The sequence below is a fragment of the Rhopilema esculentum genome, chromosome 18 (assembly GCF_057945365.1).
Source record: "Rhopilema esculentum isolate cy_ngs chromosome 18, ASM5794536v1, whole genome shotgun sequence".
NCBI classification, from domain to species: domain Eukaryota; kingdom Metazoa; phylum Cnidaria; class Scyphozoa; order Rhizostomeae; family Rhizostomatidae; genus Rhopilema; species Rhopilema esculentum.
In genome coordinates, this window is record NC_142832.1 from 4,014,677 (window position 1) to 4,027,591 (window position 12,915).

At 36.4% G+C, this 12,915-nt stretch overlaps 1 protein-coding gene across 1 annotated transcript; it reads left to right on the forward strand.

Annotated features, from left to right (window-relative positions):
• The first annotated feature begins 150 nt into the window (after nt 1-150).
• On the forward strand, nt 151-12,877 carry LOC135680780 (uncharacterized). Its single transcript, XM_065194961.2, has 8 exons — nt 151-328; nt 3,246-3,285; nt 3,924-6,767; nt 7,454-7,530; nt 8,636-8,784; nt 9,465-9,559; nt 10,316-10,412; nt 10,719-12,877. Exons 1-8 carry the CDS (start codon nt 300-302, stop codon nt 11,438-11,440), a joined length of 4,053 nt encoding a protein of 1,350 aa, XP_065051033.2. The 5' UTR covers nt 151-299; the 3' UTR covers nt 11,441-12,877.
• The last annotated feature ends 38 nt before the right edge of the window (nt 12,878-12,915 follow it).

Here is a 12,915-nt window from a genome sequence, read left to right on the forward strand (position 1 = left end):
CTTTGCGTGCGAGGGAGCTTTACTTTGATCACATGAAAAATAATTATGACAACATAGCTAAATATTTTCGACATAATTTATTCAAACCTAACAATGAAAGTCTGCATTTTTAAAAGTGCCCTTTCCTGAAACTCGAGATCCCCAAAGATCTTCTATTGTGTATGCAACACAAAGTACATGACGTTAGAAGAAGGACAGGATTCTGTGTTCCAAATATTGTGCTTTAAAATCGGTGCAGAAAATGAGAAGAGCGCCCTGGCACGTGAGGCATCGAACAGTCAGAGCCATGGGGAAGTGATATGGAAAAAAATTTTGCGGAAAATTTCAGGTAAAAGCTATTTTATTTCATCAAAATTTACAACTCGCCGCTGACCCGATGGCGGCTTTCAGTAGATTCTGCGTTGGCCTAAATTTTTTTTCGTTTAGTTTAGATACTGTTCCAACTTTCTGTGGGCTCTATTATGGTGCTTTGAAACTCAGCAACCTTCCTGAGGTCCTTGCTAACTACTTCTGCAATGAAATCGCTCCAGTTCGGTGTTTATTTCTTTGAAACCGAAGCCAGCGATTCGGTGATTCTGTGGGCGCATATTTTGCATAATCGCCCATCATGACGTCATTTAAAATCCCGGATGTTTTGCTTTCCATTGAATTCTCCACGTGTTTGCTCGAATCAAAAAAGAATTTTGAGTTTGTTACACTCTCTGATGTGTAAAAATTGCTTTTTGATATACGAAAAATTTCCGAAAAGGAGCTCGCATTATGAATCTTGTAGGCAAAAATACTTGGGGACTCGTAATTGTAAGAACCCCACCCAAATATACAGTAGCTACAAAATAATAAACAACGATGAATAAGTATTAATCCTTTGTTATGTTGTTAAGTGTCCTGAACCTCTTAAAGCTCTCATGACTTGACAACCAGAACTCAATAACAACCTATTGTGTATATACCAATTTAAAGTTTTAGTCATTATTTGTCCAAGAATTTCAAGCCAAAATCTACCTATGGAGTTAAGACAAAAGTACTTAAATTATTCTCAAGTTTTAACAAATTTTAAGAACATCTAGTTCACAGCAACAATGTCAGTACAAAGGGGGAAAATACTGTTACCAGATAGTCAATTTATTGTGTGAGTCAAAATATATATCTTATATATCTGTATATAAGCTGCATCCCTAATATAAGGCTGGGAAAGTTTGAAAAAAGTATTTTTAGTTTAATTTAAAGTTTGATTCATGTTTCGCTGGTAAATTCTGGGCAAAAATTTGTTTTTCTTCCAACAGAAAAGTCATACAGCTTTAAAAATCTTTGACACAATGAATAACGCATGTTTTCATGATTGTTTTTAATATAGAGTATAGTAGAAAGAAAAATGAATTCATTTTGTTAATAACAATGTCAGAGTTCAGCTTCAAATACACTCCCCGCACGAAAGTACCCAAACAGTTCGAAGATCGATTGCGCTTTCAGACAAAAACAAATTTAGGCTAGAGAAAACGACTTTTTAACTTTGTGATAATGATTTTTTGAGAAACCCTTCCAAAATAAACTAAAACATTCAAATGATGCAAAACTTCTGCGCTTTTTATCTGTTATATTTTTTTGTTAAAATGAGAAACCTTTGCACTACAAGCCTTACACTTCTGATTTCATATAAGCGGAGAAAAGCAAAGTCAGGTGACTTGGACTCAGTTAAAATGGGCCAATAAAACCTGATAATTTTTTGCAAACTTGTTCTTGAGACACAAATATTGTTGAATAAAAAGAAATACAACATGTTTACTTTCAATTGGCAAAAATGTTTGCATGGAGCTGCCACCGATCGATTATAAAACATGGATGACATTTGGTAACATTTTACCAGATCAAAAAACTTCTTTGAAAGCAGACATATCACTCAGTCCAGGGCCATAAAGCCATATTACTTTTTTCTGCTGCAAGTTTTGCTGAAATCGGTCGATACGAGGGTACATTCACAATTCTTTATCATTTTTCTTGCAATATTTATCGACAGCTTTTAAAAGTTTATTTGTTCATAAACATTTAATGCAGTTTTGCGTAATGATGCAAACCAGTTTTGATGTAAATTTTATTAGAGCAGAACGCTCAGACGTTGGTGTCCTGAGAGCCCTTGCTCTTTTTGACCATGAAAATTTTTTAGACTTCTTGTTTTTCAAATCTCTTTGCATATCTTGAAAGTGGCAGTCTTTGGGCATCCAATGGTACTAACAATTCAATGATAGCTTTTTCCCATCATTATGATAAACATTATTTCTAGACACTGCTCAAAAGTCAATTCATTTGTTTCGGTCGCTATCTTGAGGAAAAACCCTCACAGAGTTTGCTTACATATTGATGAGATTATTTTTTTGACGAATTAATAGATCAAAGGCCAAAAAAACTTCAAGAAAAAATACGAGGAAATTGATAAAAAAGTTTTCATGAAGACTGACTTTGAAATTTGTAAGCAAATTTCTCAAATTTCTCTAATAACAGATTCGCAACTGAATTCGAAACTGTTCGGATACTTTCGTGAGGGGAGTGTACATGCCAGATGATTCACTTAGCAAACAGAATGTATTCCTCATTTTCAAAGTCTGTAGACACACTATGTCTCTAATGTATGCAGACATACATTAGCATCACCATGCTCTGTCCCTGCCTGTTCATTTACACAGTTTTTCCAATTTATTAAAGCATAAATCTTGAATATATGTATTTTGATTAAAATACGAGTGAAATTGAAGAAAAGAAGCTTAAAATTCGGTTAGAAGAATTTCTTTGAACTAAGGTAGCATCACAAATGGGGACACATTTCTGAAGTGCTTCTTAAGGTCAACAAGTAACTTAAGTCTAAAAGATACATTTTTCCAATCTAAATTCAATTCTAACGTTGAAATTGCTATAATGCATCCTTTGCTGCTCAAATTTTGGCCTAGGCAATGAAAGCAAAAAATGAAGCAGAAATATAGAAAGAAGCTCAATGCCTTCCATCGTTAAAAACTTGTCTTTTTTGTAATGGTACCTATTATAAATTTCATTATCAAGCCGTGGTTCCCAAAGTCTTAATCTATTAAATTTTCCACTAGTTGTGAAATCTAGATTTAAGCAAATAACTGTGTTTCTCTACACATATAACCTTACATCATGAAGTACATAATTCAGACATTATTATTCTCTTTGACTGAAGCTATGAATTTTTTAAATTTTTCATGCAAAAACCAATCACAATGATTTTTTTTCAGTGACCCACAGGCTTTGAATGAATTTCTCAGCAATGCACAGGTTAGTTTGTTTATCATCCATTTATATTTTAGCTTGTATTTTCCACAAGATAAAGTAGATTTAATATGTTATATTTATATTCATAAAATCTAACAGTTACAGTTTTAAAGTATTGTATTTTAGAGTAAGACAACTTGCCCAACTCTTCATTTGATATTTAACCCTTCCAAACAGGGGTATTGTTAAACTTGTGTCAAGTATATTCCAATATATTTTAAAAGTTTTGTAAGGTTATGTGAAAAAGGTACTAGATATTTCGCTTAAATACATGATATGAAGTTGTTAAATTCAATCTGATTCCAATTACCCTCAAAATAAGAGATCACAAAACAAGTCATTAGGTATTTAAGAGAGGTGTTGCATGTATTAATCATTTTATGCTATTTGGTATATAGAACAGGACAGTACCTATGAAATATGCATCTGATTGGATAGATAAATATGATTGCATTTTTGTAAGAAAATATTTTATTTCTGCTGAGGCAATGAGATTATGTTTTCTCTGTCATTTTTTTTGCCACAGCACCTTCAGAATTATTCAACGCAGAATTTTTGGGATGATGATGCCTCATTGCACTGTCAATTAATTGCCTTTTCCAGCTTCTGGCCATAGATTTAGCTTTTTTACTTTTTTGCAGCTTCTGGCCAGTCAATTGAATCAAGCATCCATATTACAGCAACAGGGTCAGTCTAGTGGTGATACAAACTTGTTATCATTAGTAAACACAAGCAGTTCTTTCAACCAAGCAAATATTGTATTACCACACTTGGCCTCAACACCAACCCTCAGTACAACCTCTGTACACCATAGACAGACACCACCAACACAAGATAACCCTGTTAAGAAAACTATACAAACTTTGCAAGGCCACAGCTCAATTCAAAACCAAGGGACAGTGCTAAGAACTGTCAATAGTGTGTACAACACACTGCCTGGTAGCAGCATAAACCCAATTTCTGTTCAGGCTGTTTCATCTTCTTGTCAAGTGCTACCTAATGGACAGCAGGTTTCATTTCAAAGCAGTCCTAATAGTCTAAGGACAAGCAAAGTCTATTCACAAAGCATAGCAAGCAAACCGGAAAAGGGGATGCCAAATATTCTTTCTAAAGGGATCTCTACTGCCTCTAACCAGGCTACTACCCAAGCAATGATTTTTCAAACAAATATGAATGGAAATTACGTATTTGTTAACAGCACAGGCCAGCAGGCACAGGCTCTAGCCATGACTCAAAATGTGAATCAAAGCTTACAGCAACAACAGTTACAGCAGCTTCAACAGCAACAGCTCCAACAGCAGCAGTTAAAGCAACAGCAGCAACAACAATTGAAGCTGCAGCAGTTGCAACAACAACAACAATTACAGCAGCAACAACATTTACAGCAGCAACAACAACAATTGCAACAGCAGCAACTGGAACAACAAATGCAGCAGCAAAACAAACAGACTGTGTTGCAGTATAATCAACAGCAAAATCAACAGCGTTTAGTTTTGCCAGCAAATATGCAGCAGCTCTTGAGCAGTCAAGGTGGGACAGTAGTTACAAGTACCTTATCACAAGTCACAGATATTATAGAAAACCAGCCACAAGCAACGACGGTGCAGCAGCAAAGGAAGCTTGCACCAATTAGAGCTCGTGTTAACCAAACACAAATCAAAGGAAAGCCATCTGCTGCGAATGTATCAGCCGGGAGAACTCAGTCACCTAATGCCACGATAAGCCATGTTGTACAGCCTCAACCCCAGGGAAAGGGGCTGACACAGGCCAACATGACGGCAAGCATTTATCAAAGTCAAACTGCTTCGTCAGGGACCAGCACTGACTTGTTAAAAATTGTAAGGCCAGCAGCCCAGCCTAAAAGCGTTTTTCCAAAATCTACAACAAACATGACGTCAATACCATCAGGAAATCAGGCCAATGATAAAACTGGTTTTGCAAGCACTGGAAATGCACAGACTTTAAAACTGTCACACTTTCCCACCCAACATAATCAATTAAAGAGTCTTGAGAGTATGGTAACACAGCAAGCAAATGCAGAATCCTCTATGCAACAGGCTGGTGCAAATATTTCTGTCTCTTCGTTGGGCGCCACCAATGTTGGTTTTTCTTTCGCAAATTCCAACGTTGTCCTAGCAAACAGTGCATCAACCGGTGCAAGTGGCACACAGACCAATGGTCCCACTGTTACAAATCAAAGCATAGCATTGCAACAGTTGTTTCGTTTAAGTCAGGCTGCTGCCCAATCTACTGCCGATGCTATTGATACCACTGCTAAAGAACAAATGTTGCCAACACAACAACAGCTTCAAAATGCTGGTCTACAGGCACTTAATATTGGTATTGGACAACAAGCTAGCGCAACTTCACAGAATGCCAATGAACAGGGCCAGATTTTGAGCGTTCAGCTGCAAAATAATGGTGTACAAATACTTTCAGGTAAGCAAAACCAGGCCTCTCTTCCGCAAAATGTTGTCCTCACAAACCAAAGTGCAGCCCTAAATTCCGGGGGTAGGGGATTGACGCAACATCAGCTAATGCAGCAAGTCTTAAAGGCTGCCAATGATGGCTCCTTGTTGCCAAAGCAACAGCAGCAGGCAGCGGAAAACATTCGAGCAAGTATCATTGGGCAAAGTGTTCAGAACATTATCAGTCGGCAAAATGCAAGCAAACAAGGAAATGCTAACCAGGGCCGAGCAAGTCCTCAGGCCCCTGCAGCGATATCCCAAGAAGGTTCACCCGTACAGCTATTCATGCCAAAACAATTGTCAACGTCTCAGCTCCTTGAATTGCAGCAGAAGCTTCTAGCAGGCAAGATCATGCAGAAGATGCAGGCTGTTCAGCCGAAACCTATTTCATCGCAAGGCGAAACCAGTGTTGGCGCTACCAGTGTCTCATTGTCAACACTACCATCTACGTCGAACATGCAAACGGTTACGCTAAAGCAAATTCCAACCGGCACACTATTAACAACGTCGCAACAGAGCAGCGTAAATCAGTTCGTAATGCCTATAGCAACTCAAGGCATGCAGTTCTTTTTGCAAACAAACGTTGCTAAAGGTGCTGCCGATAATAGTCAACAGTCACAAATTGGTGTTATCTCGGGTAGCAGCGGAGCACAACGAATTAATCTGCCGATATTTACGACATCAACGACAGCAAATGTCAGCGCGAACATCGTAAAGCAAGTGCAGTTACAACAACAGATTTTGCAAAAATCGAACGCAGCGCAAGGTGTTAGGATACAGGGTGCTGCAGCGCCAAATATCGTTGTTAAACCACTAGATGTTTCGGCGGGTAAGGTTATTTCCGATCAGCAAAAAGCAATTCAAACGAAGAAACTGCAACAGTTACTTCTTCAACTGACTCCTTCGCAGAGGAATTTGCTCGTGAAAAAGCAACAGGAATTTGTCAGTAAGGGTCAAGCGGTGCCGCTTATGAAGCTCATTGTTCAAGTCAAACAGGAAACGGAAAGTCTGAAACTAGTAAGCAAATTTCTTTTATTCTTCTTTTTCTTCTCGAACTTGGTATTTTATGCCAGATAAAAGCATTAAAAATGAAACTCTGAGTAAACATTTTTTTTTATAAGTTATTTAATATTTTTTATAAGAGTTATTTAATTTTTCTTATGCCTCGACATTCTTCAAAAGTTGTGAAATTCCGAGCCTTAATTATTCTTAACGCATTCTTAATAGGGATGTTCAAATCTTTGCTACAGTCCTTCATCATCAATAATACATCTACGGGAATTCAAAATACCAGAACAATTCACAGCTTGATTTGTGTTCTGCAATTTTTTTGCGTGAAAGTAACACTTGTCTTGTTTGGCATAAAACTAAGAACCATTACTATAAAAAAATTTGCGCATGTTTGCTTTGTTATGAACACCAGTTATCGTTTATTGTATTACTCTTGCTTCGGCTCCTGTCATGACTGTATGAACAATGATAAAGAAATAACGGCCTATTCATGTTTAAGTCTCTATTAAATGATAGCAACTATATGGCGTTTAAACATACTGTAAAACTAGCACCCTGTCACCCAAATTAGTTGTAAGCAATATGGGAAAAGTATTCGGTTGTGTAATGTGTATATCTTGGTCTATTTTCTGCTTGTTTCAAGACTGATCATTTTATTTTGATGATGCAATTTGTAAACTTTTATCCTAAAGGAAACCAAGTCCATCAAACGACCGCCACCTGAAGAAGTAAAAGTCGAAGATACAAGCGAACCGAAAGTGTCGAAAAGGTAAGCCGAATGATGTGACATTATTTCGATTGGAAATAGAGTTTTGAAATGGGGTGTATGCATTAGACTATAGAATAAGCAAAGTCGTTTACAATTGAGTATTTGAGAAGGTATCAGAATATCAGCTTTCAAAACAATGGTGACAGCTACCGATTGAATATTTTCTTTAAAATACAATGCCTGCAAAAATTGCTTTGAATACCTAGCAAGTGGTGTTGTAATTAACATACCGTTCATTTATTTTCCAAATATTACTACTTCTACCCCTTCTCTCCCCTTGTCTTTCTTTCTCTCCCCTTCTCTCACTTTCTCTCCCCTTCTCTCCCCTTCTCTCCCCTTCTCTCCCCTTCTCTCCCCTTTTCTCCCCTTCTCTCCCCTTTTCTCCCCTTCTCTCCCCTTTTCTCCCCTTCTCTCCCCTTTTCTCCCCTTTTCTCCCCTTTTCTCCCTTTCTCTTCTCTCCCCCCTTCTCTTCACATTCTCTTACCATTCTCTCTGTTGATAGTTTCTGTGAATATCATAAAAACGAGTCGTGACACTTGTCTGATGATTTTCGAAGAATGAAAACTGTAATCCAACACTGCTGTAAATTGTTGAAGGCACAAAGCTTTATAATTGCTTGCTGTTAAAGTTCTGTATGAATTCCGTTAGTTTGATAGTAGTTAGTTTGTTCATGAGTTATGTTGGAGCAGGTCATGATTATTATGTTGAGAATAAAGGAACCTTATCTAGGTATGTGTTCGAACCTGCATTGCATGAGGTAGACTTTGCCTATGTACACCCAGAAGATATAGGTACGAAAGCAAAGAGAAAAGTTATTAAGAAGTGGGTCGATGGCCTCCCACTCGTTCTAGTGTCATTAGTTTGCCTTAGTGTGCGAATAACAAATTTCATGCTGCCAATAGTTTTCACAATTGCTAATAATTCGCCCAGTTCTAATAGCTCACTCCCGCTCTAATAATGAAGATAATAATACAATTTTATGTTAGTTATGAAATAATTCATACAACAATAAAGCGAACATGAAGCAACAAGAGATTGCATTATGAAAATTATATCCCTTTTGTTTAGTTATCTTGTCCATTTATGTTACTGTTTTCTTTGCCAGGTTAAAGCATTGTCTGCAGGCGGATCAAAATCGAGTTCTGGATCCAAATTACAAGTTACCTTTCAAATCAGTCGAGGATGCGCTTTCTCGACTGCTGCCTTATCACCTTCATTGCGAGACAGTACCTCCTGAAATCGAATGGCAGAAAGGTGAGTTGTTGCTGTTTTTTGCAGAATATTTAGATTTTATGTTATGTTGCATATGCATGACGTCATACAGGCCATGTCAAATTATGCTACAACTTAGGGAAAATTATCAAGACATTTCATGATTAGAAAGTTCAATTTTGTGTTTTCATTATGCACGCACTGGCAACCATTTCAATTAATTATTGATTGATATCTTTAAAAGCAAACTTGAAGTTGACTGTAGACACAAGATGTAATATTCATACAGGATTTATTTGCCTCAGTACCTCCCCGTCTCTCTTTTTCGGTTATCTTTTATCTTAATCCTTCTCTTCTTGTCCATTTTACATTAACAGTTTTCTTTTCTGCTCCCATTCCTATTCACGCTTTGTTGTTGCCCAAACAGTTCTCGAGCTGCCTTGAAACAAATTTACAATGAATAATCTTTGCAAGCTCTAGGCCACAGTAAGCAGCCCTAGAATCATTAGAAAAAAGCAATGATCTGCCTGCAAAGGGTGCTGGGACTGACATGTCCTTCAAAGTTTCAGAAAAGTTCCTAAAATATTGACATAACCACAAAAAGGCCCCGTTGTAGCACTAAATGCTGCACCAGATGTTGTCACGTATGTGTTCGAAGTTGTTTCTGAGATGCTTCAATTTGCTGAAGAAGGCGTTTTAGAAATGTCGATTCTCCATTTCAGCGGAAGCACTCTTCGGGCTTGTATCAAAGCAACTTTTGACGAGAAAAGAGAAGCTCTTTGACAAGTACCATTCTCTGATGCTAGAAGAAAGCCAGGTAAAGTAATGCGATTTTTGAAATTTTGGCAAAATAATAAGCACCTTTCATGAGGATCTATGTAAAATTTATATATTTTTTTCATTTTTTTTATTAAATTCTTATTTCAACACGATATCCCATCAGAAACCTAAATACAAGTTCTTATAAGATAAAAAAAATATTGGAAGACAAAATTTTAAAAAATTATTTAATAATATGTTTGAATTGAATTTGACGTCTGATCTTCCTGGGAGTGGTGTTTCAAATGAGCTTTTAATTTTCGTTTGAATTGATTGAGCGAGGGGATCTCCCTTAGTTCTATGGGTATTTCGTAGTTCTAAGCTTTAAGCCCAGAGAAGTGGAATCCTTTTTTTGTATTCTCAAGCTTAAGTTTTGGGATGTTGAGATTTCTATTTTTTCTGATGTTAAAACAAGAAATTTCAATCCTCTGATTTTATTTTTTATATCTGATTATATATTGTATATATAGACAGAGGGTATTTTTTGTGGATATACCAATGATACTAATACCAGTGATCTACTCTCTGATACTAGTGATCAATTAATAGAATTTTCTTTAAACAAATTCATTGAAAAAAGTGTTAAGTATGAGATATGTGGACAGATATAGATATAAAAGACAGATGTAAAAAGATATTGATTATTTAATAATTTTAATTTTGTAAATTTTGTCATTCTATTTTCTCAGTTTTTTCAATGGATATATTAAGTTTATTTGTAAAGGGAAGTTCATATAGTTTCTGGTAATTTTAGCTGCAAGTATCTTCTTCTGAAATGGTGATGCTTGAAAGAATCTTTCTTGCTGACGAAAAAGCTCGGTACGCCAAAGAAAAGGAAGATGCCAAAGAAGGTATGCTTGGCTCAACAGTCAATTTGTAGTTATAGTTTAATTAAAGATATCTTCCGATTTTCAATTCATTGACCAGATCTCATATGTTCGGTATTGCGTAGTATTTTGTACAAATTTAAACCATCTGTTATCTATTTAGTCAGATCTGATTGATCATATCTATTTCATGATATCTGATTGGTCAACTTAAGCCTGTCAATCAAGCACCCAAGTCTGATTGGTCAACTTTAACCCGTCAATCAGAATGGTTTTCGCCTGTAGTTTTTCTATGAAAATAAGCACTGACATTGTTCTCTGTCTTTTTAGGCAAGCTACAACTCTTCCCGGATTCCTTAGCACCAAACGACACAAATGAAGAGAAAGAGAAATCGGAAGAAGAGGAACTTGGATCTTCATGGCTTGGTGGAAATGATGAGATAGTGACAGACATCGCTCAAGATGATGATGATGCCGTTGATGTTGAATCTTTTGACTTGAACGAGGCCCAGATGAGTGAAAAGGGGAGTAATGGTGAATTGGAGCAGGAAGATGATGCGAATTTTAGTCGTGAAGATAATGAAGATGATGATGAGAGGGTGTCGACAAATGGACAGGTGTCTGAAAATGAATACGATATTAATGTTTGTGAAGAAGAAGATGGTGGTGAAGAAGAAGATGGTGGTGAAGAAGAAGGAGGAGAAGTTGAAGACATGGAAGATGAGGATGTTGAGGATGACGTAGAAGCCAATGATGATTTAGAAGAAGATTACGAAAATGAAGAAGATGAAGAAGAGGAGGAGGAGGAAGAAAATGTGGAAGACTATGAGCAGGAAGATGATGATGATGATGATGTTGAACATAATTACGATAATGATATAGATCTCACTGGGATTTCAAGTTACGCGAGCGTTTCTGGCTTTGATGCCCTGGAGGGTATGGACGATTTCGATAGGACTACGGAACATAACATGTCGGAAGAACTATCACAAGCGACTCTGAATTTAATGGCTGATTTAGAGAATGATATGAGCAATGATTACTATAGCTAGTATTCCCCGGGGTGTGTCTGTTAAACAGGCATACGTTTTTCTACAGTTGTAAATTTTCCTCGTCTTATTTTTTGTCTTGTCTAATGAGAATAGTCAAGAAATGTAATGAAAACAAAAATTCCTCTTTAGGATTAAAGTCTTTTTAAGATCTATCATGAGGTTTTTAAATCGATAGTCCAAATTCGCCAGGAAAAGAAAGGGAATACGAGACTATGACATTTTTTCAACTTTTTGTCTATGAAAGGGATGGCTCGTATGTTTATGTAAAGTTGTGAAAATTCCACAAATGTCCATTAACGTCCCAAATTATTGGGTTATTATACGCTTATATATACTTGGTCCTCAAAATACTACGTTACTTTTATAACTTGCCATTGAAATATATTATTTCTATGACAAGTTTTGGTGTTGATAGGGCACCAAGACCAGTGACAACTGTCCCAATTTTTCTTTCCACGTCGCTGTATCAAAGCTCTTTATTATGAATTGTCTTTTCCATTAATAAAATTTTTTATTATCATTTTCTACGACTCAGATTCAGGTGACTTTAATTTATAATAACTTTTCAGGCCATTCCTGAAGATTTTTTTTAGTTTTATACGCTCAACAAAAGCTTTGATATACTTTAAGTTATTTTTTTGGGTATTAGGGTATTGTCATCCTAAAAACACCGTCCCTTTCTATGCCATCACCCCTAGCTTATTCTTTGGTGATGGTTTTGTGAAACCATTTTGTTCTAGCTGATGTTTATCATTAAACACATAACATATAGTAAATATTTTAGCAATATTGAACAATCTGGTAGGCTTCTCGTTGAAATAAAGTAAGAAAAGATGACAAATTTTTTCTGTCGGGTATTGCTGTTCGGTAGAATTTCAACGCCTTTGCAATGTTCCTAGAGAAACTAGCCCCCAAATAGATTCTAGCCCACAAAATGTACTTATTATCGTGAAAATATTATCCTCCTCTTGGCTTTTGACATGTTGAGACCCCCTCCGAGAAAACCTCATCCCCCAGTCAGTATAAGGCTTCAAGGTCCCTGATGTTCCTAATTCCCCAACGAAAGCCTGTTATTTTAGAATCAACAGGGTAACACCTAAAATTACAAAATTGAAAATATTTAGGTTCGATATAATATAGTAAATAATATTGTCATTCGTATGTTTCACCACTCTATTATAATTTGCAGAGCCCCCTGTTCTTTATAAGAAAAGGGCATTCTATGTCACATGTATCTGCCTGTATTATACCGTGTTGTAATAACTGTTCATTTGTACGTTTAGCCCTCTTCGGGTGGACTGGGCATCCTTAAGCAATGCTTTCAAAAGTTATAGTTTCGATAACTGAAACAGGATTGAAATGTAGAAATTCGTTTTGTATCTTAACGGCCCATTTCCAGCTGCGCCATTATTTAAAAAGATGGGTAACGAGTTTTTATTGTGAGTTTTTTGTTCTTTATGTCTGGTATTGTATTG